Source organism: Corvus brachyrhynchos, unplaced genomic scaffold (assembly GCF_000691975.1).
Source record: "Corvus brachyrhynchos isolate BGI_N302 unplaced genomic scaffold, ASM69197v1 scaffold961, whole genome shotgun sequence".
In the NCBI taxonomy this organism is placed as follows: domain Eukaryota; kingdom Metazoa; phylum Chordata; class Aves; order Passeriformes; family Corvidae; genus Corvus; species Corvus brachyrhynchos.
In genome coordinates this window covers 538,254-564,450 of record NW_008236008.1, presented here as the reverse complement: position 1 = coordinate 564,450, position 26,197 = coordinate 538,254, and the positions used below count along the sequence as shown (strand labels likewise).

The window sequence follows — 26,197 nt, the reverse complement described above, 5'->3', positions numbered from 1 at the left end:
GCCCCCGCGCGGCAAAACCGAGCCTCTCCTTCGAGCCGGAATCGAACCAGCGACCTAAGGATTCCCGCGGGCCGCGCCTCTACAGTCCTCCGCTCTACCAGCTGAGCTATCGAAGGGAGCTGGGAACGGCCCTGCCTGCCCCGGTATAAAGCCTTTCTTGGCGGTGCCACCGGTGATGTACGTCGTAACTAGTGCTGGAATTCCCTTCCCGGGAACAGCTGGAGCATAGAGACGCGCTCGGGACGGAGACATGGATCTACGAGCGGCCCAAAAGTCCAGCGGCGTCTCCCGCACCCTCGGCCCTACTGCCGGTGGATCCGTCAGCGCAGGGGGCGAAGTGCTCTCGGCCCATCTCGCTCCCGCGCCGGCGGCGAGCTTTCCCGGCGTACGAGGGCAGCGCTTCCCGCTTCCCTTCCTTGCCGGAAAATCCTTGCCCTGTGGTTGCTCGCGTGCTTGAGGAGCGGGAAGCGCGGGTCTCATCCCTCATCCACCCAGCGCTCTTACGGGGCGCCTGCTCCAGCCACGGGCACGGCCCGGGTCTGTTTGGAAGAGGTCACCCCCAAACAGAATCAGGTTGGAAAAGACTTCTCAGATCGTCAGCTGCATCATGGCACTGAGTGCCAAACCCAGTCTTTCCTTGAATACCTCCATGGGCGGTGACTACACCACCTCCCTGGGCAGCCCATTCCAGTGTTTAGTGACCCTTTCCGTGAAGAAATTCCTAATGTCTAACTTAAACTCCCCTGGCACAGTTTAAGACTATGCGCTCTCGTCCTGTCACTAGTTGCCTGGGAGAAGCTGAACTCCACCTGGCTACAACTTCCTTTCTGGTAGAAACATGGCATCGCATCCTCGTGTAGCTGTGCTGGTGGACACGTGGACTCCACAGAGCTCCTAGGAGAACACGGTGGGACCACCTGCTTTAAAGACAGGTGTTGGCAGCTGCATGGTCAAAAAAACCAGAACGATAGGGACAGCATTTAAAGGTGCTCAGTCATGGTGGTCACTTGACACTGGGGTGCTCACATCCATTACAGGGCCAAAGCATCTCTTTTTATTAATTGCAATGTGATTTTTACTTTAGTGGTCAAAATAAATCACCAAAACGGCAGATGGCTTCTTATCCATCATCTTCTTTCCAAATACATTTTTTTTCAGTGATGTACTTAAGGAAATTTGCTAACCACCACCATCACAGAGGCAATGACTTCCTGAAGCTATACCATCATGAAGTACAAACTACATTCCAGCAGAACCTCTGTGTGTTGTAAGTATTTCCCTATATGAGTCTTTACCTGGAACTATAGAATGATTTGGGTTGAAAGGGACCTTAAAGATCATCTAGTTTCAGCCCCCATGCCATGGGCAGGGATATCTTCGCTAGACCAGGCTGCTCAAAGCCCCATCCAACCTGGCCTGGAACACTTTCAGGGATGGGGCATCCACAACTTCTCTGGGCAACCTGTTCCAGTACCTTATCATCCTTAGTGAAGGGTGATAACTTTTTCCTAATATCTAATCTAAACCTACTGTCTTTTAGTTTGAATCCATTCCCCTTTGTCCTGTCACTACATGAGGTGCTCCAGTTATGCTTCAAATTGTATTTAAAGAGAGATGCTCCACTCCCTTAATCATCTTTGCAGCCCTCTGCTAGACCTGCTGCAGGAAATCCACGTCTCTCTTGTCCTGAAGAACCCAGAACTGCACACAGCACTCCAGATGTGGCCTCACCAGGGGTCAGTAGAGGGGCAGGATCACCTCCCTCGACCTGCTGGCAATGCTCTTCCTGATGCCACCCCAGGGTACCACTGGCCTTCTTGGGCACCGGGGCACACTGCTGGCTCATGGGCAGTCTATTGTCCACCAGGATGGAATTCACAGAAGTTATCTGAATAAATGGAGCCGTGTGTGGAGTCTGTACATCCCCACAGCACTATGGATGTTCCCGGTACATCCCCACGGCACTGCCGATGTTCCCGGTACGTCCCCACGGCATTATGGATGTTCCCGGTACATCCCCACGGCACTGTCGATGTTCCCGGTACATCCCCACGGCACTATGGATGTTCCCGGTACATCCCCACGGCATTATGGATGTTCCCGGTACATCCCCACTGCATTATGGATGTTCCCGGTACATCCCCACGGCACTGTCGATGTTCCCGGTACATCCCCACGGCACTATGGATGTTCCCGGTACATCCCCACGGCATTATGGATGTTCCCGGTACATCCCCACTGCATTATGGATGTTCCCGGTACATCCCCACGGCACTGTCGATGTTCCCGGTACATCCCCACGGCACTGTCGATGTTCCTAGGGCCTGCGGGCGGGAACGCCGGGCTCGCAGCGCCCCCTGCGCGGGCACGCAGGAACTGCAGGCGGCGGCACAGTCCCCAAGGCACGGGAGGGCAAAAACGCGGCAAAACCCACCAAAACCCCAATTTCAACCGCACCACAAACCTACTGTTACAAGGGCGAACTCGTATAATTGCATCTTTCACGAAGAAAACACATTCCTTGAGGGTTCTATTTGTAGTCTTTGCTAATAGGTGTTCAGCACCAACCTATATTCCTTGTGATGCACTTTTAGTATCCAGAGATGACAACGCAGCAGGTTTCCCCACATCAAAGCTCTGGCAGGAGTCTTTGAACTACAAAAGCTGTAATGAAAAAGTAATAAAAACCACCCTGAGACAGGATTTGTGTCATCAGCCTCATACAGTATGAAATGGCATCTTTTAGCACTCATATTTAATTCAAAGTGAAAGGAGTCTGAAATAAAAATATTGTCTAAATAGGTACCTTCTTGTATATTCCCATAGTAACACGTGTGTTCCTAATTTGCAGGAAATAGATCCTGAAAGCATTAGCTGAAGCAAATTGCTAAATTAATAAGTACTGATGGTCCTGTTGTTAAAAAGAATAATAGGTTAAAGATGTAGTTTGTTATGACATCCAGTAAATATTCTCCTTGAAGTACACCAGTAAGCACATACACACCTCACTTTTTTTTCTTTTTTTTTTTTTTCTCCTGTTACTGTCCTGTGTGACGAGGTCTAATGTTTGGCATTTCTTTTGCTCCTACATGATAAAAAAAAAAAGAAGCATGAAGATGCATCCCCCTCTCTCTATCTCTTCTCAGCTTCTAGTAGCTTCACGAAACCAAGCCAGAGGTCTACCTTTCTCTTCAGAGACCTTATAAGAAAGAAGGCACAAACAGACACTGTAGCAGGATACAGACTGTCCCCTCCCATCCCATCAGAGCTGTCACAGCCCACAAGCCACCAGGCTCAGTCTTGATAGGCTTCTGATAGGACACTCACCAGCCAGCAATATCTGAGTTCCATTGTGCAAGAACTGCTTTCTGCCTTTGTTTGCCCTTTCCAAGACTCCCTTGTGACAATGGAGAGCTCGGTTCCAGACTAGACCCAAAGAACATGACCAGGTGCAAAGACTTCGCTGCAGGTTCAGGGTGTCAGAGTGAGGCAAATCACTCCTAGGTCACAGACCCTTGAGTCACAGTGGACATACTTCCAGTAGCATTTTTGCCACTTTCCCATTACCTTAGAACTGTTTAGTTGGGTCTCCTGACAAACCAAAACCAAACAACACTTAAATCAGCTGTTGGCATTTGGATCTTGCTTGGGTTTTGTAGTGTTGGCCAAGTACGAATAGCAGTGGGCAACACATTTCCAAAGACAGGACACTTGCTCTTACCCAGATGATTCAATGGGCAAAATGCCCTGGAAGAGGGAGTGATGGTCCTATCATTTGTTCCTTAGGCATTCATTATGACCTTAACTAACAGCAGATTGTTCCTGCTGGGAAACAGGTCCCTTCCCGTGCAACACAGATACTTCTAAAAATTTCACCAAGCTGCAGTGGTATGAAGGTACCACACTATAAGGCCATACGTTAAGTCCATATGTGTATTATTTGGCTCATTTTTTACTGCTCCAATCTGGTGAGAGTTCAATCTATTTCCTGATAAAGCCTTTAATGAATAAAAAATAGCAGTCATGACCCCACTGCCTATTGTCACAAGGAAATTATAGAAAAACTCTGAAGTCACATGCAGAAGTTTGTAATTCTTTGCTGCTATGCATCAGAATCTCATTGTGAATTCAGGCAGCTAATTCAACATTTCTGTGGACAATAAAGCAGTACATGGATGTTCTCCGAGAGACTTAATATCACTGACTTGAAGTTAAGAATAATCAGTCTGTCTTAAATGTTCTCCCTGTAGGTTGTTTGGAAACCTTACAACAGAGGCACCTAGAGTCTTTGTGAAGATAATTCTCAGCACAAATAATCAACAAGGCATGCAACTGACTTCTTGGTATGAGAGAAGAATCTAGAAAAAATCCTACAAAGTAAACTCAATAATCAGTTTTTTGAATTGTGGAAAACAAGTGGCTTATTTCCTCAGCAAACAGTTTCCCAGCCAGTTGCTGCCAGTCTCACAGAAGTAAGATCTCTAACGTAAAAGAAACACTTGATGATTGCTAAAATAAAGAAAAAGCTCAGTGTAGGTGACTTCACAGGTTTTTTTACCAGGTACTTTCCTTTTAGTAGTCTTCAATACTTTATCACCAGTTGCTCCAATGACTGCAATCTTCAGAGCTCAGCACTGGCTGAAACACCAAATATGTTTGTCAAACCACATGTATCCATCAAGTCTTCAACCCAGCTGCTTGACTTGGTCTCGATTCAATGTCACAGCACCACTCATTCTGCACCCAAGGTGTTCTTGCTTGCATCATCCTGGTGGGGCTGAGCTTCCTCCCCATGTTTCAAGAAATTCCCAATGAAGAACAAAAGGATATGCACCAGATACTCTTTTAAATTAAAATAGTTCTTCATATCACAGCACCTTATTATCTGCATCTGTTCTCTCTCAGTACTGAAGATTCCAGCTTGTCATCCGTACTCCAGTCATGCATGTCATAGTCAGTTCAGAGAAGCTGAAGTTCAGAGCAATTTCAACTTGCTGTGTGCCTTCAGAGTCATACTTAGTCTTGTTTTATTCTTTTTTCCAACTGCTTGGTATCAAAGATTCTGAAGGACAATATTCTATTCATGGCTGATCACATTTTGTTGGAATTCTCTCTAAATGCTTTTTGTAGCATTTTCTTAAAATGTTAAGTCTTAAAGGATCAACCCCTTCACCCAGAAGAGTTAGCAAGTTCTGGGCACTTTGACTCAACCTATTTAGACAGCCTTTTGGAGAGGGGAAGTACTGTTACTTGTCTAATTCAACCAGCCTGTGTTCAGACTCAGAAGAATTGCATGTACTTCGTGATTTCATGAATTTTACTTTACTGTATTAACATTATTCATGCTAGAGTAGGGAGGGTGGAAACAAAAAGCTTAAAGGCTACCATATCACAAAAATACCAAAATAGTCAAGTGTATCTGGATGGGCTCAGAATTAACTCTGGTGCATTAACCTCCCTGACAATCATGCACACAAAACATCTTGCATGTTTCCAAAGCAGCCTATATCAGCTTATCAAGGAGGCTGTACAACTTCTGAAAGAATTCTGAGGTGGCCTTGAAATCAAGCCTTGGACTGAAAAAAACAAGCACAGTTCCCATGCTCAGAATATCAGTAAAGCAGCTCCAGGGATATGGCCCTGCCAGAGACCAACACTAGGATCCTCTAGCACAGAGGGCAAGGAAATGGTGTCATTGCACAGCTCAGACGGATGCTGTCACTTCGAAACAAAGCTCTAAGCCTCACCTCATCTGCTGTGCAAAGTACAATGGCAGCTACACTGATTGACAGTATTCCTTTGATTTGGCAACTACACCTATGGTTTCAATGGCATGAGCATTAACTTAAATGAGGCACTATACAGGCAAATATTAATTTTTAGGGGCTAAAAGCAGTACAGCCTTGAATCAATGGAAGAGAGAAAAAACATTCCTAAGCTTACACTCAGACATCACCTATCATCTTGCTATTAACTCTCGCAAAAATTAGTAATGATACCACTGCTAGCTTAGATTATAATATTAATCTCAGTTAACAACCTTTCTAATTTCTCAAATGCCACTTGTTTATTTTGGAAATTATGGAGGAATAATTTTAATAGCTCTGGTCAGGCATGCAAATGTTTTAAAAAAAGAATTTCACCAACATATTTACAACTTTGGAGACCAAAGGGGACACTTGCAAGTCACTTGTTAATCAGATACTAGCATTACCCCATGGTTTTAGAATTACATCTGAGCAAGTCATCACTAGAAATGCAAGAGAAGTCAACTTAATTCTTAGATTTTTATCAACTCCAGGAGTAAACAATTACTCTTAAAGAAAGGGACTAAAGCAGTCAGAGCCAGACTGAGCCAACCTGACAGTCAGGCAACCCTAACACTGTCCTGGCAACAGCCTGAGCTAGATTCAGCCTAAGGTCAATAGTATCCCAGTGATAGATGAAAAGCAGTTGGCTTAACTTTCTACACAAAAATCAAAAGTACTTTATAAAAAGAACAGTGTTTTGACCCCCAGCTTTCCAAACTAGCAGCAAGACTCCCAACACTGATTACAAAAATAGGAATCACACAGACAAATCTGCCAGTATCACAGCCAGCACTCCCAGAGGTGCTGGCCTCTGCTGCTGGCACAACTGTAGTTTACCTCTTTATCCAAGGCAGTGTTGCTCCCATGCCCTGCAGAATTCCAGCAGAAGAGAGATCAGAGGGTGCTTACAAATGCAAAAGACTGCACACCTCCATCCTGGCTCCACTTCTCCAGGTAGAAGAGGTGTCATTGAAAGGTTTGAAAGGTCATTAGTTACTGCAAATGTATTTTCTGAGTTTGTGAAAAGATGCAAGTTTATGAGAGTTTACAATGTAGAACCTCAGGGTTAGGGTTGAAAAGAAACAAAATGTTAAATAAAAAAAAGATTATTTTCACAGTGGCAATAGATACCTGGGACTTTTTGGGCTGCTTGCTTAATAGAGAACTGAGAGTTCAAAGTTTCCAGACTGAGGGAATGGGCTAGCTCAGCTGACCTCAAATGCAGGGAAGAAAACAAATCAAAAAAATACGTTGGTGAATGTGGCAGGGTAAAGTAGTAGTTACGGTTAGGAAAAACAGAGGGACCAAAGAAATAAATACTGGCATTTAGTTTCTTCCATCGTACCATGGCTTGACTTTTCTTAATTTGAAAACAAAAGAAGCAGGTACTCTTGACCTTTATTTCCTGCATCCCTCTTTGCTGCCTGCAAAAATAATTGCTATTTCCAGCATCTGTCTTAGGAAGCCAGGAAGGGCCTTATTCTAAGACACAGTGGAGAAAAAAGTAGTATTCTTGTATGTGCATTCTTGTATGTGCAATGTTCAGATGTAGGATTTGGTATGAACTGAGCAGCACTTGAGCAGATTTGAACATACAAATAGTTAGAAATAAGAGTTATTTCATTCATCACATGTTTAAGTTAAGCCCTTGCCTTTTCCGTGTGTTTTTTCTCACTGCCACAAAACCTACACCTTCATGGGGCAATGTGCGGTTAGGTCTCACCCCTTCTCTCCCATTGGGTTGAAATGTATATATTTGGCAGCTTCTGCTCCTGGGAGAAGAGAAAGGTGGATCTCAGGGAAATCCCCAGATTTGGAGTGAGCCACTGCAGCTTCTAAAATTGCACCATGGAGATGGAACAACATAAAACATGGTTGCCCTACAGAACTACTAGGTGAATTTTTAGGAACATTGATAAATCCTTATACATCTTCTTCCCTTCTCCTGAAAATGCAGGTAAGTCCTCCCATCTCCCAGGAATCTCCCTTTGTTCCTTTCTGTGCTGTGTAAGGTTTCTGTGCTTGTAATAAGGTTTTCATATACATCAGCCTAATTTGTGTGAAATGTGATCATTAGTTGCCTCTCACTGTCCCTAAGAGGCGCAGTATAAACAGAAGACAATAAACTTACAAAAACACCCGTGGTAAAAAGGATATACAATAAAAGTTCAAATGACAGATGAAAAGCAAACAGGAAAGGCAGCCCAGCATCAGAAGAGACCTCTTGAGGATTTGCAGAGGTGGCACAAGTGCACGTGGGAAAGGAGAATTTAGGATCAGGAGGTACCATCTGGCAAGTATTGCTCTGTATTTACACAACAATGTGACAATCTGAAAGAAACTTCATTTTAAAGAAAAACTTACACACTGACTTGACAAAGTAGCCTATAAAATCAAGTTTTCTTATTCTGAAAGAAGTTGCTTGAAGCATGCCTTAAGGGTTTGTAAGAAGTGACTGTGCATTTCATGCAGCCAGACTCCACAGACTGTTGGCTAATAAGAACCACAGCACCATTTAAACCTTCTTATAATTTCTGGTAACTTCCTTCCATCTGCCATCTTTCTTTTAATTTTTCACTTATTTAATATAAGTTTCCAAACAGCACAGACCCCGTCCAGACCTACAGGATCACTTTAGAAGTGAAATTAGATTTGCCACCAGCAAGACAAGCCACTAGAAGTATTATTTCCAGCAGAAAACAAAATTAGGTAGTCTTTTAAAAATAGAGGTGGATAAAGTCCAAATACAAGTCTCTGCAGCTATCTCACAATCAATGTTTTTCAGTAACAGAACAGAGAATAATAGTCTTTTCTGAAGCCTCTTAAAGTGCCTGCAAGTTACTGCAACAGAGGTCACGCTTACACCAAAGCCTAATTCCCCTGTGTTAACAGATGTTCAGAATAACCCAGTGTACAACAATTTAAGTAATTCAAATCCAAATAATCCATTTCAAACCAGCTGTAGCAACAGGGTTTCTGCAATGTCAGGTTAGCCATCAAGTCTACTGTGAATCCAAACATGTACTTTTCTTTATCTATTTCCCAGTAACAAATGCTCAAAACATCACAGACCTGTAGAAGCCAATATTTATCAAAGCCTCTACATCAAGCAAAGCAACATAATTTCAATTAACTTCTGCAGTCAGCACAAGGTGTTTGAACTGACTGTGTAATAGCAAAAGCACCTTCCGTAACTCACTACACATGCTGATGAATATCCAAGGTTCACTCTCACCCTGGCCCTAGGGATAGGGTTGTATTTGAGGAGTCTTATGATGACAGGAAGCTGGGGTTTTACAGCGACGTTACAACAGATCTGCTGTGAACATGCGTAAGTAAAAAAAGAGACAAACCAACCAAACAACAAATAACAAGCCAAACTCAACAATTCCAATCCAAAATAAAAATTTAGACAAATATTAAGACTGTACAATTAATTGCAGAAGTAAATGAAAAGACTTTGAAAGCACACTTAACTTTGTTGCTTCATACATTCAGTACTGGTTTTGGCTCAGATTATGAACACTGTATTAATAAAGACGAGCAAATTTCTAGCTTAGCATTAAGCATTTAAGCTTTTGAAATACAAATCTTCTGAAGAATAATTTTCAGTTCTTCATGATATGACATGCAATCAAAATTAACTCTGCATATTTACACCCATCATTTTAAAGAATGCTTTAATGCTAGCACACTTGGAATTAAAGCCTTTCAGTAAATACAGGAAGAAGTAACACAAGAGTTTTGCAGATCAGTTTTATGGCTTCTTTCTAGGCTCAGAAGTTTTGATTAAAGCCAATTTGTGAAACAAAGTACCATATGTAACTGGCGAGAAAAGCATAGAGATAACTTAAATAGTTGCCAATATGTTCATCTTTGAGTATTACCAAATTTTCAAAAGCCTTGTTCTTCCAAATCATACTATTCATACTTCAATATTACATGCACACATTAAAATTTTGCTTTGAAATACATTTTGACCAATGTTTCAGATCACGGATTGCAAGGTATCTTAAATGCTGACTCGGTCAGCATTCTTCTACATCTTCTTGGTGATAACTTTGAAAAAAAGACTCAGGTCATGAATTTTGGTCTCAAATATATGAAACATATATGGTTTAGAAATCTCTCAAAGGTCCTATACATTCAATGAAATATTTAGAACAGGTATGAGGTCAAAATTTTAACTTTTTCCTTAAGGACCTTTTCTTTCAAAAATGTTATTTTTTAAAATAAGCATTACTAAAGGAAAATGGATGACATCACATTTTACTTCCCGAAGAGTTATATCAGTTTTTCAACTTCTGTACTAGTATTCATGTATACAAGTATAATGCAATCTATATGCAAAATGCAGAAATTAATGTATTTTCAACTGACTTATTTTGTATTAAATAAACAAGCTAATGTGTGAAAGGCTAGATAAAAGTTGCACCTTATAAGACCAATGCAGATGTTTTAACTTACAGTTTTAATATAGCAATCAAAGAAAATTCCAAATACTGTACAGTGAAGTGTAGTATAGTACACTATATACTGTTATAATACACTATTGTTACATTACAGATAAAAAAATCAAATATAATTAGTACAGCAATCACAAATAAAACAAACCAAACCTTGCTGGATAACAGCCAGTACTGTGAAGATGGTATAGTTTCTATGCTAATTTGTTTTTAACTCAACATGTAAAGCACTTACTTTTTAAAAAGATTTTTTTCTAAATATATACACTATTTTAATTCCTATTTATACATTTTTTAAATAGCATTCCCTCCTAAAAGTGCACTCCTTCATTTCTTGGCAATAATCCTCATCAAACGTAAAATAATTCTGAAAATACCACTCTTGTTTCAACCTTTTATTGCTCAACCACAGGCATAAGGGCTCAGAGGGAATCCTGCATTCTAAAGATCTTAAGCAACTTCTTCATGAAGCTAAACTGATATCCACAAGCAAAACAAAGAAACCACTCTCTGTTATGGCTTTTTTTAACAAAAGGATTAACTTCATATTAATACTATTATTATTTTACAAAAGCATGTAGATTCTGATATTTAAATATAGGAGCCAAACAAATGTAGAGATAACAGTGGCATCTTCTTAAATCATTCATTTTCCATACTACTCATACCAAGAATCACCCTCCCAACTGTGATCATGAGTTTTGTATACCTGGCATTTTCAGCGCATTGAAAAAGTAGCGTGCAACTCCACTAACCTTGTGACAGTGACAACAGATTCTACTTTATGAATCAAGTCTTTTGGCCTTGCAGAGTTGTTAGCACACAGCCCTGTGGCACTGTGCCTCTGTGACACTGCTAGAGCACTCCATCAGAGGCAACGTTTAGCTTGTTATTTTGTAGCCAGCACAAGACTAGTAAACTATATGAGATTCACAAAGCCAAAAACGCACACAGTCGTTTTGTGACTACAACAGGGAAGACATCCCAAATACATTTCTTTTGATTTCATTTGAAAATCTGCTATTTATTTCCCTTCCTGAAATGCAAACAATTCAGAGAGAAACAGCACCATCAAAAAGTCAACCTTACTAAGCACCCAGCCATTTGAAGTAGTAGAAGTCTTGCATTTCCCTTGGAAAACTGATCTGTTCTCCCAAGGTTTCCCACATGCTCATCAGCAATCTAGTTCATTCCCCTTTTTATTTTTGTACTAGGCCTGTATTTTCAGTAATCATCTTCTCTTCAGGTTATACATACTAAGCCATAGCAACATTTAGGATTTTCTAATAATGTGTCTTCTTTGCCATGAGACATAGTGTAGAAGATGGTTGGCCTTCAGACAAGAAAGTAATCAAACTGGGTACTCAAAACCAAAACCTCTTTCCACAGGCAATTTGGTGGAAAGAATTTGGCTTGCTTGCTTTTATTTTTTGAGCAAAGGGCATCTTTCTTGACATTTGAGAAGTCCTACTGACACATCTTCTCATCCACAACGAGCCAAAGTCTTCCCTGCCCTTGTACCCCATCAGTATTTTCCTGACTCTAACAGGGAATTCTAACAAGCACACTGGTGCTCCTTAGACAGGCACACAGATTTGTCTCAACTCACATTTGCACCCACTGGCAGCAACCAAATGAAACATCTGTTCCAACTTACACTTCAGAGTTCTTTATTTCACTTCTCCTGCACAGTCACACATCTCACTGGCACATAGATGAGTTTAGCTTCACTTGAGAGTATCAAAAGCTGTCTTTCTCAAAACCACTGATATTAAATGCATGAAAAAGCCACGTGAGATAAGAACACTGCAAAGAAATATGCACAATCCTGCCTTCCAGAATTCACACCAGTGGATCTTGTGATTGACACCATTTTACCAGTCCTTTGAGACCATCTTCTTTTAGGAACTGGAGGGTTCTGATCTACACGACTTGAGTGGGCCCGAAACGACACTAATGGTGAGTCAAACAGAGCTATTATCTGTTTCTATGTCTATTTAGATCAGAAGGAAAATGTCAAATTACTGCTGAAATGGGAAGTATGTCAAAACTAAACCAAGCCTTCCCCTTTACACAGTAAAAGGCACACAAGCTTCTGCAGTCTTACCAGAAAGGCATGAAAAAAGTAAGCATTTTTCCTTGAAATAAGAATGATGTGCAATAAATATTTTCATTTATTTCAAACTTGAAATTCTCTCATATACACTGCTTGCTCATTATTTTTCCAGCCAAGGAAGACTTTTTTTAATAAAGAAAAGGTTAAAACTGTCAAAGCAGTGGTTACCTGGTCTAAAATGCAAGAGATCCAGGAGATTCTTCCCCCTCAGCCTCTCCCAATTTAAACTCTTTCTCAGGAACAAGTCATTGCTATACTTTTCTAACACTGTGACAAAGCACAAGCCTCTACTCAACATTTTCTATATAGATGTAGCCTTCAGCCAGCTAGACTGATTCATGGGAGACTAAATGTTTTCAGAAGTCATGGCAGGCTTCCAGCTGCTGCATGTGCATCCTGTTTCTCATTGAATAAGCCCTGCCAGTTAATCAGTGCATCAGCAAGGTCAGTTCTGGCAAGCCAATTACTTCATACATTCCAAGTTTCCAAATTGCTAAACTTACCAGATAGCAATTTGAGATCTTTACATTTTTCGTTTATCTGTGAAAATGTGATATTTATATTTTACCTCTAAGTAGTGTACGAAATAATAAAATATTTGTACCATCCACATAAAAAGTTAACCAACAGAGGCATTTTTCATTAACAAGAGAGAAGGGCTATTCTTTAAGAGACTTGCTTCATTTCAGTTCTACATACAAAAATAAATCCTTCCTCATGGGACATTTTATCATACTAATGCTTAGAACTGTTTAAGTGATTAGAAATGTAAAAAGTGAGGAGACTTTTCTGAATACAAACATATACAACACAAACCACATTTGTGAACTGGTAAAAACCTACATGTGCACAAACACAGACTTCAGTATTTAAATGCTCTTAATTCCTTTGAAGTTGTATTAACATCTTTTCATCCATTCAATGTTATTTTACTATGAGAAGAAGCAACAATAGTGCATTTAAATGACTATGAAGATAGGAAGCAAAGTGCAGTATCAGAAACACATTCCATCCTTAGGGAGCAAGCACAATGGCTGCTTCTTAAAAACTAGCACTACAGGTCTGTCTGATGAACACACTACTTAAGTGGATACCAGCTCTATTATCACTGATGCAGAGAAATCTGCATCACAAACTGAAGTGAGGCTGAGAGAGGTGGGTAGTCTTTATAGACACTGAAACAGCATGTATTCCTTGTTCCCACAGAGTAAACAGTGAGCTTCTAAAAGTTCAATTATCACCAAACACTTTAGGATAATGTGTGTTAGAGAGTCATTTCCTTCCAATAAATTGTTAATTTGCTTTTAAGAGGACAGCTGTTATTTCATTTTTGCCATTTCTAACCAATGCTAGCAACTAAGTCTTCTAAAAGAAATGGATTTGCCATTGAACATTTGTTCTTACTTGCAATTGCCAACTTCTCTCCCATAATTGTCTCAAAAGTTGCACAACCACCTGACCAGTTTGGTATCTGGGAGGAAATAAAGACATGCTACCAAAAGAGCACCAGAAGTGGTTGTGTTGGCTCAGCCAGCCATTCATAACCACACCACATTCAATATATCATCATATGCTATGTGGTCTTTTTTCTAACTTGCTTCCTAACTGACAATAGGAGAACTTAGACTTTAGTTTACTAAAGTTACACTTATTCCAAGATTTCTGAGATGAGGATATGAATGAAAAAGTTATTACACAGGAGAAGTGCCAGCACAATGTAATTAAGGTACTGAATATGCTGCATTATCAAATTGAGCAGAAGTTTACTTTCAGTTACTTTTTGAAATTTATGTCTATTTTATGCTTATAGTGTATTTTTTATTGGAATTAAGTACCTGGGACAGAATTAACTTTGCCATGTTTCTAGTTTTGCCTGTTCTAGCCCTTCCAGTAACCTTATGCTAGCATGGTAAGAACCTTGCACAGGCTTAAATTTTAAGACTTTAAAGAAATTAAAAATTACAAAGAATTTTCAAGAACCCACATGTACAGCAGATATTCATCTCAGTGCATTTCCTAATAACTAGTTTACAGGTAACAGAGCCAGCCTGGGCAGCAGTATGGTAATATTGAAAGCTATTGCCAATCACACGCTTATCATGCACTGAATAAGATGATATAATCTTTGACATACATACAAGATTTAATAACTAATCACTTTGTGTGGCCCAGCCAATAAACATTACATTTGAACAGTAATTTCTTCTACCCTTATTAGATTGTAACCTATCAAGAGTGATCCATTGGCTCAGTTGCATTAGTGATTCCTGCATCTTGACTATCCATCTCCTCAAGCTCCTCAACGGAATTTCCCTTTTGTGCTTTAGACCTTGCAGGGAATGTTGTTCCCACAGAATTTACCATGTTACCATCAGTTGATTCAGTATTCAAGAGTTCAGTACCACCTGGTGCAGAAAATGATTCAGGTAAGGCAGCCTGAAAGCTCCCAGTTTTAGCAGTTGAACTCACTGCCTCTACTTTTCTTTGAGATACATCAACTGATGCTGACTGCTCTGTATTCTGATCCCGCAAATGTCTATCCATTGAAGCCTGAATAGAAGAGACCATTTCCTGCAACTTTTTTCTCTGTGCCTCAATCAAAGTGGGGTCAAGCTGCCTGCTGTCTCTCATTGTCACAACTCCTGGAGCAATTCGAATAAGCTCACTGTTACCAGAAGCAGCTGTGAATACAGAAGGCTCAATTTTAGCAGAAGGACTGAAGTCCGTTTCTGTGCTATGCTTTCTTAAAAGTGGTGTTTCCCTGGCTCTTTGATCGTGTTGTTGACTACTAGATGCAGTTCCTAGGGAATGACCCTTTCCTTGAAATGCAGTTATGTTATGTAGTTGTTCAGATTTCTTTTTCACTACTCCACCACTACCCAGCTTCAGCATTCCATGTGAAGGACTTGCTTCCCTGCTTCTTGAAGTAGCTTCTGCTCGCACTTGACTTAAGGCCTCTTTAACCAGCTCTTCAACATCAGGACCGATCGGGAAGTGCCCAGCAGCATCCACACACAGCTCTAATCTGTCTTCTGCTGCATTGTACACAAAGTTTTTACCAGGCAGATGTGGGAAAGTGCAGTGCTTGCCATCAGCCAAACCTATAAAGATAGAAAAAGTTATTCAAAGTGCTAACCTATTTTAAGGCATGCTCTGAACACACAGTAATTACTGTATTTAAATTTACTGAATCAAGTATGTAAAATCAAACACTGAAAGTTACTACTGTGGAAGAAAAAGCTTAGGCTTTTATGCCATACAATAGCAACCACAGTACACTGCAAAGATGCTGCTGCCTTCTATTATGACTCTGATGAAGAGACAGTTCTGTACTATTACAGGATAAAACAACCACACCACTACAACTTGCCGTTCTATCCTTGCAGTAATGTAAAACAAACCAAACCCCATCACTACCACCAACCCACACCTCCCAAAACCACACAAAACCAAACCATCAAAAACCAAAACCAGAAAACTGACAAGAAGCACATTTCAAAACACTGTCTGGAGAAATACTATTTAAGACTCCTTCCATACTACTTAGAACTGTAGTAGGATTTCAGGTTGCATAACTGCTGCTAAGCCTGAGGAACTTTAAATTTGCTATTTAGTCTTCTTTTTGGAGAGGAAATGTTGCTAGATTAACTGAAGTGTTTCAAGCTTACTGTATTTAGTAGACCTGGAGATTATAACTATTAACCTTTACAAAACAAACATAATGCATAATATTTTTTATCTGCTGTTTGTTTAATTGTCCCACTTACAGTTTGACCAATCTGTTAAAACTGAGAGTTCACTAGATCATTTTAAGTTCTGAAGCTTCTGTGTGTCAAAAATTGACATTCATTTCTTACAGTTTATCACCATAAAACACAAAATAACTCTTTCAATTCTGTCCCATGCAGGCTGTGGTAAAAGCAGTAAGGTATCACTTCAGTGATGGTGGCTTTCTGTGAGTTAAAAGCTATCTGCAGATGAAAACTTTGCTGCAGTCATTCTCTTCACTTTAGTTCCATCACCTGTGCATGGAGAGCAACAATGAAAACAACACTGTTTAAAAGGTGCCAGGAACAGGTAAATTGTTGGGATTTTTCCTCTGATTCTCAAAATTTATGAAGAAAACCACCAGAAATTATTCAGAAGGGAAGAAACACAACAAGCAAATTCTATTTCTGTGTTGTCAAATACTATGTTTTCAAAATGAGTATTCTGGGAATCAATGAAAAAGGTCATTCAATAATTTGAGAATTAACTGTTTTCATACTAATGAACTGACTGACCAGTCTCTCTCATCCTCCACAGCTTCTGATTCACACGTGCACAATTGCAGAGAACCTACAAATAAGATTTTATTCTGAGAGCTTCAGACACATAGCTCCTTTATTTACATACCCATGGGAGCCAATAACCAAACAGCCAAAACGCAGAACAAAATTTAACCTCAAACAGCTACCTGTCTAACTTAGCCTGAAGAACATCTTTTAAGTACATAATTTAGCAGCTCAATTTTCATTTGCAAAAGAGGGAACTGTAACAATTCCTATGACTGACCAAAACTGCCTCAGAAACTGCAATCCCGAAATCTCAAAGTAAGATCTTAAACAAGATCTATTAAATCAAACTTCAACTGATTAACAGTACCTACACTTCACAGACAGCTTTGTTCCAAAGGTCCAGTATGATAGCTGCATTGTTACATTAGAAGATTACAAATTACAAATAGATAAGGAGCTTCTTAAAGTGGAAAGATGAGTCAGATTGTTGCACACTGGAATTGCAAAAGTGTGCTAATGCTGAAATATGAATTGTACCTACCAAGATAGTCTGTATTTGAAATTATTGCACTTCTTTGCATGCAGGCATTTTACACTATCGTCTCCCACAGCATTATTTCTTGGGACAGTCAGCTGGGAAAAATGGCTTTTAAGTCAGACGTTTTCTATGAGTTGAGTTAAAATTCGTTGGATTCATTTCAGGCTTTCAAGTCTGGCTAGCCATTAATTGGTCAAAAATGCCCTTTCCATCAGGCACTGTTTAAGCCAATTCACTTTCCACAAACAATACACCAGTCTTTACTGTACAAGCATAGTAAAAGAAGGAAAACTAAAAGGAAACAGATCTGCTATAAGACACTTGCATGCTAACTCTATTATCCAGGCTAATAATTCAGTGAGAGATAATGGGCATTGAGTATACCACACATTTTAATTAATTTCCAGAAATAAGTAAGATAAAGTTAAGGCTGATAAAACCGCCTAAGAAAAAAATCAAACAGCAAGAAAGCAGCAAAGGAACCATTATAGTACCTGAAAGCACAAGAGCTAAACTGTGAATGCAAAGATTTCATCAAGAAAATAAGAGAGAAATTTTTGAGAGAATTTCTTTGAGAGAAAATAATTCCTTTAGTACTTTCTTCTCTAAAGAAACAGTTGCTATTCTTTGTAGGCAGCATTTATAAAGCCACCTAAAAATCAAATAAACTCTGCTTGCTTGGTTATTTTGCACAGAGCCCAAGACTCAGCAACACCAGAACGGGATGGATAGCTTTGCTTTTGAACAATAATCTTAGGAATATGAAAAACAAATTTAATCAACCATTTAAATTTAAAACATACAGTACCCTGTATAAAACATCTACTAAGAAGAACATGTGAAAGATAAAACTCTTTATCCAGTAAGCGTTTTAAAGTATAACAGGAGTAGGTCCTATGATTTTCTTGTTGTTTGATCTTTACAGGAGAAAAAAATTAGAAAAACAAAAAATCAGTTGACTTTTTTTCGTCATACTGTCTTAAAAAAAAAAAAATAGTTGTTTGTACAATTCAGGGAGTGGAAATTTTAGAAAATAAAGAGGTTTAAGTTCAATGAAGCATCTTTAGTCAGATTCCCTAGTCTTAGTCTGTCTGAGGGAGCATTAGGAGTTCTCTGATCTTTTCGGAATGAAAATTTACCATAGTAATAGAATTTAAAAAAAATATTTATGCTTACAAGTGACTCAATACCAATTTACAATTTTCAGGATTTGAAAACAGAGGAAAGAAGGAATAAAAACAAAACCCAAAAAATACCTGTTGTTTTCTTCATTATGCTGTAGAATACTCCACCCTGCTGAAACAACTGAGGAAGCCCCTTCGCGTAAGACCAAACATCTTCTCCTGGAAAAATAAAATACAATCATTAAAATTTAACAGTTTTATTTTCATATTATAGACAATGGCTGAAAATGTAACTCCTTAAATCAAAAGCTGAGTCCTCGCTCTCCTCTATGCAATAAAGAATTTGAATTTTTATTGCAAATGCACAGAACAGGAGCCCGGGACATTGAGAGACTTTCAGAAAAATAGACCACTATCTGCAGTCAAATATCCTACATGTTCTAATACAAAGGTTCCCAAATTTGATTTGATCCAAAGTGCAGCTTCTGGTTCTTTGCCAGGCCCTAAAAATCAGTCTCCATTCCCTTCCTATCTCTGCTTTCAACATTAAACTAGGAAATTATTAACACGCTTCCAAAATTCAAGCACATATCCTTGCTCATTAAAACTTAGAGCTCAATTTCACAGCTGCCACACACCAGACTTAACACTGCAGCTGAGACACAAATATCCATCCAGGCAGCTGCATAGAAGGTGTGTCTGTACCTTGCTTTTCTTGAGAGTCGGAAGCAAAATACCAACCATGAGGCCCCGGCAGTCCTGTATAACCAGCATTTTTCAACAATGCCAAAAATGGCATTGAAATGTGGTATCTTTAAAGGTCACAGAGTGAAAAAAAACCAACCTAGACTACATAAGGAAAGGAATATAAGGAACAGAAAAATTGGGTTACAGTGATGGAATATCAGTGACCTAACAGCACCTGCTCAATCAGTTCAGATCTGCGTTTTGCCTATACCATTTCCTTATTTTGCTAACCACTTACCTGCTCCAGAGAAGTGACATGTGCTATGTAGCTGTCTAAGCAATGCAAACAGAAAGTACTGATAAATTCCATTCTCCTGATGCAGAAACAACTACTGCACATACACATTTTCAGAAAAAAATTGATTTTCCCACTTTCCATCAAATATTATGGAAACATACAGAGATATTTTATATAGAGATTGCCCCCTTCTGTAGGATTGAAATCTCAATAACCACATCTCTCAAATTTCTATTAAGATTGGAGAATGTAAATCTTCAACCATAGTTAACTGGATGTACTACTTGGATAGAGACAGCTGGAATGTGTGAGGCTGTAAAATATAACCCACCAATATGTCTTTGCGTGTTGTTATAAGGAAAATAAAATAAAAGAGCTATTTTTAATAGCTTCCAAATACTGAATATATGGCACATCTAAATCCCTCCTTGCATTTCTTTACTGTATATCTCACAAGATAACTGTGACTTACTCTCCTGTCCCACCTGCCTCAGGTGAGAAAGTATTTCACCCTCATGATAGCAGCATTACATGCTACATTACGCTTGGAAACCCTTCAAGCCACTCTCCAGCATTGTGTTTCCATTCCCTGGCAGGCACAAAAGGCACAGGACTCTGTACGCTCCCCTGCTCGTCGGTTCCCCTGCAACTGTTGCTCACCTCTCCACTACAGGCATTACTCAAGCCCCCATTCTCTTTACAAAGGTACAGTGCACATTCACCACATTCTGTCTTTGGACGTTTTAAAGACAGGAGACCTATACTATCTGATTAATTTTGAAAGCATTCCATCAAATCATATATGCTCAGGCTCATCGCATTTGCACATCAAGCTCACAAATTTGGCCTTCACTTCCAAGAAGAACACCCAAGTAACAAACCAACTACTCTTCTTTCTTATATTCCATGATCTACTGAAGGAAGTCTTCTGTCACTGCTAACTGTATCCTTATTCTCATTTACAGTTTGAAATGCACATCCCTATACACAGTGTCTCCAGAGCATCACTACTGTGCCTCTTCCAAGTTTTCCTGATGGTTTAAAGACTGCCCACCAGAATCAAAGTAATAACCACTGCACTGAGAAGTAACAATACAGCTGTCAGTTCACTGAAGCCTGAAGAAGCCACAGACAGCAGGACTCCATACTGAGGACTCCTTTACTGCTGCATCAAGCAATAGATTATTATTTGAAGGGCTCCCTTTCATTCCACAAGACAACCACTGGACTTCTAGGAGAAGCCCAATTTTAGACATTACTGACACTTTTCAAGGAAAGATTCCCTATTTGCCAAGGGCATGATTTTTCAAGCCTTGCACAAGGGAAGCATAACTGTTTATATAGCCTTTTATGCAACACTAACAAGGACTACATGCAGGAAAGCATGGAGAACAGGGCTCACAATACAAAAGCATCAGCCACGAAAAGAAATACAAACTAAAAATGCTGTTTTGATAGACATCTCCCACTGGAAGACCAAAAAAGCCCACAGTTACAACTGGACTTTCCCAGATCAGAAGAACTAGTATGTGTGACTCAACTAAAACAACATTTGAGGTTTGCACATTTTTGGTTTTAGTTGAGTTTTACTGTTTGTTTTGGTTTGTTTGCCATGGCAGTGAAATGTTTATAGGTCACAACTTAATTTGGATAATCATTTAGATTAAAAACTCCCTCAAGACACTACATTTATCAAAGAGATTATGTTCTCTGCGCTGTTCCTACTCCAGTACACACTTCCTCAGACCAGACCCCAACCCCCAAACATTAAGGTATGGTAACAAATCAAGACTGTCCTACCCACAAACATGCCTTGTTTGCTGGTACAAGTTAGCCTGCACCTGCTGTAAGCCCAAAGACTGTCATTTCAGAGAGCAGAGAGAACACCCAAAGTGCAACACAAATAAAAAACTCAATTGATAAACATGTTATAGAAAACTACAGCTGGCTTCAAAGCAAGCTGTTTAATTCCAAGAAAATCCTGGTATCAAATAATACATTTAATTTAAACTTGTCTTTTTTGATTCCTTGTGCATGGATGAATTAATCAACAAAAAAAAACCCAAGCAAAATACATTCATATCTGGCTTGCATGTATTCAGAGTGCCTCTGCATGGGTGTAATTAAATCTGGTTTAAAATACAACATTTTAAATATGTTAATGTAAAATTCCAATTCCTTTAGTAATCTCCCTACAGAATTCTGTATTTTGAGCTAAACAAAAAAAGAAGAGAAAGCTTTACAAAAAGTCATGCATAATATGTTAAGTGGTCCAGAAATTACAGTATTTAATTTCCCAGGGCTTGTTTTTAAACTATATACAGAAAAATTAAAGAACACGATCTAAAATTCTAATAAGTAGCTGAAACCAGAAAAGACAAATTATAGTAGCTGAAATAAGAAACAAATATTTCAGCCTACAGGAGATTCTGTAGGAAAGAAAATCTTCTAAGCACACAGAATCAATAATTATGGATGTTTGAAGACACACTTCCACTATAGGCACTGGGGAAAAGAAAAGTGTGTCTGGCCCAGTGAGCTATCTCAACAGCATCGCCCCTCTACACATTCTAATCTGACTGTATTACAGGAATGCTTTTAGCAGAACAAAGTCACAAAGCTGGCTCTCAGACTTTTGCAGCAGTTTTTAGCAGTACAGAAATGTCATTGAGAAAAACTAAGGCTTCTTGTCCCAAAAAGACTGAATATGCCACCTTGAGGAACTGCCACTCTTAAGAAAGTGCAAGGACTTAGGAAGATTGTTAATCTGTTGAAAAAATCATAATCGTGAACAGTCTAGTAACAAGGTTTTTTCCACAAGTATTTTTAAAGGAAAATGAAGACCCAACCAGAAGAGTGATAATATAATAATAGCATCTTATTCAGTAGCTGAACAAGGTTTTATAACTGGTTGGTTCATCACTTGCTGCTGCTTTTACTTCTATTAGTAATGCACGACGGACGCAGCCAGAGAAGGGTGAGGTAAATTCTATTCTAACCTGTGCTCTTAAAGCAGAATCTAACAGTAATGATGGCAAAGACAAAAAGTCATTCTTGCATACAAGACCAACTTACAGTTTATGGATAAGCACCTGTAAAATAATGACACACCTTAATGCTGAAGTAGCCAAGATATTTTTAAAGCAAGCCAAAGTTTTTTGAAGCCAATAACTATACTTTCAGCAGTATGTCCTGCAGACAGGAAAGCACTCTTCATCTCAAAATTAAGACAACTTTTAAACCTAACATTTTCCTGCACTTTGGAACTGGGATGTAAATGTCAGTGTGACAAGGTGAGTAGTGACTCAGCACACTATCTTGCAAAAGACACAGGAGTAAACAATCACACTTGGAAAAGAATCAAAGTTCTGCTTGATGAACTTCTGACATACCACTCTGTGATTACGTAATTGTTTCGTTTCTGAAACATCACATGCTTTAGCCACACCAAATCCCTCCAGCAAAAGAGAAGGCAACCACAAAAAAAAACAAACCTGTAAACATGACTATTCAACTGGTTCGTAGAGCTGAATGTATGATAATTACAGTTCTACTTCCTGCCAGAAAGCAGCAGTAACTGTGAAACCTGATGAACAAACTACACAAATGGGGGTCCAAGTCTCCTGAGTTCAAAAAGGCAAATAAAAAACACAGGCACCTGAGAAAAGTCCTTTTGTCTTGAATTATTAACAGTCAGATTTACATGACTAATAATTTATAAGTATAGCTCTGCAACCCTATGTCCAACCTTTGAAATTCAGATCCATGTTTAGATTCTTTCAGTTTCTCCTCCGCTTATATTCTGAAATAATACTTTTCTCAGCCCTTTAAAAAGACCAGATCTTCACTTAAAATTAACAGATTACCTAAGTAGAAAATGTCAAGTTGATTTGCTTAAACCAAGACAACTCCCTGTGGGGCCAAATATCAGGACTTCATCCTACTACAAAGGTGAATTTGTTCCTCAAACTTCCAATGAGCAGACACTCAGCATCCCCTTCTCACCTCTGTTCTGAATGTATTTCCTGAAACCTGAGGGAGATGTAGGAAAAAAGAGACTATGTAGCTTTCACACATACACTTCAGATGTGTGCCTAATGAGAGGCAGGAAAAAGAGAGAGACAGGACGGCAGAGGCAATGCAATCACTTCTAAACAGCAATTTTTAAAAGAGGACTTTATAGCAAAGGAAGAACAAGTATCTCATATACCTCATACATGCATTTCTAAAAGTCACTGACAGCATATTAAATGTTCTTCTAGTAAAGGAATAAGGGAATTAACCTGAGTAACCATGATTTAAGAAAAAAGGAAATGTGTATGTAACTGCAGTTTGCAAAATGTTATCTTCTACTTAAAAACACAATTTTGAAGAACAACACAAAGTCAGCCTTACCCATGAGCGTTGCCAGAAGACAGAGCGAATACATCTCCTTGTCGACTTGCTCTTGCAGATCCTTCGATGAGATCTTACTGGTCACAGCAACATCTTCGTGCTTCACAGCATGAGCTGAGTGCGCTGAGGCAGCCTGCCTGCCTTCCTCCTTGCCCTTCAGGATTTCTATGGCAATCCTGTCACCGTGCTGCAAAGGAACGGGCTCATTCTCCATGCCTTCTTTGGGAGGCAGAAGCTCTTTCGGAGGAAAGCCGTAGCGAATACATTGCAAATACGGGGGAATATTAAATTCTCTCGCTATGCCTTCCTGGAGCTCCAAGAAGGTGGTAGTGCACTTCAAGGTAAGCATTGACTGCCTCCCATCATTGGTGGTTATTCGAATTTTCTTTTCTTTTGCGGATGTTGGAGAATACGGGGTTTTGGTTGGTGTAGCAGGTGCGGACGAGGGCCCCTCACGAACAGCCCCAGGAGAAGCAGTCCTGGGTTGCCCTTTATGCTCTTGTTTCAATTTTTCACTTTTCCGTTTCTGCATTACGGAAGCCTGGTCCACAATGTTCTGCTGAATAGTTCTTTCAGCTTTGCTCATATTCAACTCCTCCTTGTGCAAAGTTTTAGCCTTCTGTCCAGTCAAAATTATTTTGGTTGGAAGTTGTGACTCTAACTCTTGTCCTTGCTGTACATCATCAGCTCTTTGAGCATGAGCACCATCGATATTTACAGGGGTATAATCATCAGGGTTCTTTTTGGCAGTTTGATGCAGTATTGTGTTGACAACTTTCTGAACAAGAATCTCACTACCAAATTCACCAGGGAAGTGCTTGGTAACAAGTTTCATGGCGACATCATACACATTGCTGTTCAAAGAGGTGTCACTTTCGTACTGGAACCAGTAGACAGTCTCTCTCACCACTCTTCCACCCCACTCTAGAGTTATAGGAAAAGCTTCAGGCAGATTGTCATATTCTTTACCTTCCCAGTAGTGCTTGAATCCACAGCCACATTTGCCACCTGTAGACCTAGTATTAGTTCTGTCTCCATCAATATACAAAACAGACCCATCTTCTCTGACACGACGCATTAAGTTACCGTGGCACCAGTTACAAACAGTCAAATTACTCAGGCCATAGTCTGGTACCAGCACATCCTTCACAGGGTTGTAAGAACACACCAAACTGTTCAGGGGAAAGCTGTAATTTTTGTCAGGCCTTAGCTGGCCGTGGGTACTTTTTGCCAGGTTATACAGCTTCCCCCCAGGAGCCAGCCACTCTGGTGGAACGTGATGCTCTGAAAGAGCCCCACAGATGAGGCACCTGTGAAGGCGGTTGTCCATCACTGCTTTTTTGGCAGCTGCAGTGACCTCTTCGGGCTGGACCCCTATTACACCAGTCCTTCTGTAGAAATATTGATGCACATCAGCTACAAGACTGGGGTGGATACCGTGTTTACTCATGAAAACCTCCTCCATCGCAGCAACAAGCCTCATCAAGTACTTATCCTGTAAACTTCTGTCTCCTCCAATAATACAACCACCATCCTCCTCTAACATGATATACTTTTTGATGAGGTCTTGAGGAACTCCCCAGGCTTTAGGAAGTAGCTTTCTAGGCAGCTTAGGTAAAGCAGCACCTTTTATTCCAACAAGAGGAATATAATGGTTACGTCCTGAGCTACTCCACGCAATGCAGATCGGCTTGTTCAACATGCCATCTTTTCCCATGCATTTTTCCAGAGGTATCAGACCAGGGAGGAACGTTGCTGAATAATCTCCAGAGCTTCGCATTCCGCTCAAGGAGTCTAACAGGATGATAGGCCGGTGAAGCACATTGGCAAGACCAAAGATGTGAATATTTCTAAGGCCCATTGGCACACCTTCTGGTGGAACAAACAAAGGGTCACATTCATTGATAATATCCTCCCACTCTGCAGCATCAATGAAGTCATGGAAAAGCGCCTTGTAGTGGCTTAGATTCTCCTCAAAATGCTTCTTGAGATTCTCTCTGAGAGCATGCCAGAACAGTTCCCTGCCAACAAGGGCTCGTGAGACTGCATGGACAAGGCAGTGGCCATCTCCATCCACGTGGACAGGAATGAGGCACTCTTGACTGTTGTTGGCCTTCTTGATGTCCTCCAGGGTGTCGTGCAGGTATATGAGGCTGCCGGAGCGGTCCTTCCCATAACCCATGGTTTCGACGTGCTCTGGCTCGATGAGGAAGGCGCGGTCGCCCAGGAGGGAGCAGTCAAATATGTCTCCCTGGTTCATCTCCGTGAGGAGCTTGGCTTTGCCAGTCTGCTTGTCCATCCCATAGCGGGCCAGGATGGGGGCCAGGAGCTTGCAGTGGTAGTTGGAGAGGCCATTGACTTTGACGAGCTCAGTGTTCCTGCGGGGCGGGCCGGCGCCGCTGACGCCCAGCAGCGCATTCCGCAGCAGGTTGTGCAGCACCAGGTCGGGGTCCGTCACCTCCTCCACGGCCAGCAGCTGCCGCTGC

General features: G+C 40.3%; 2 protein-coding genes and 1 non-coding gene across 3 annotated transcripts in view; all 3 read right to left on the bottom strand.

Annotated features, from left to right (window-relative positions):
• MYBL1 (MYB proto-oncogene like 1) overlaps window positions 1–480 on the bottom strand; it is a 25,852-nt gene extending 25,372 nt beyond the window's left edge. The window contains exon 1 of the mRNA XM_017731162.1: window positions 136–480. Within this exon, the coding sequence (XP_017586651.1) occupies window positions 136–480 (345 nt within the window). The remainder of the gene's footprint in view (window positions 1–135) is intronic.
• Window positions 27–116, bottom strand: TRNAY-GUA. Its single transcript is given in 2 exon segments — window positions 27–62; window positions 80–116. It is a non-coding gene; the product is annotated as a tRNA-Tyr (tRNA).
• A 9,583-nt stretch (window positions 481–10,063) lies between the features above and the next one.
• The window catches only part of VCPIP1 (valosin containing protein interacting protein 1), a 19,705-nt gene continuing 3,571 nt past the window's right edge, over window positions 10,064–26,197 (bottom strand). The window contains exons 2-4 of the mRNA XM_008632075.2: window positions 23,712–26,193; window positions 18,464–18,550; window positions 10,064–15,493 (exon numbers count right to left, since the gene is read on the bottom strand). Of these exons, the coding sequence (XP_008630297.1) occupies window positions 14,622–15,493; window positions 18,464–18,550; window positions 23,712–26,193 (3,441 nt within the window). The 3' untranslated portion in view covers window positions 10,064–14,621. The remainder of the gene's footprint in view (window positions 15,494–18,463; window positions 18,551–23,711; window positions 26,194–26,197) is intronic.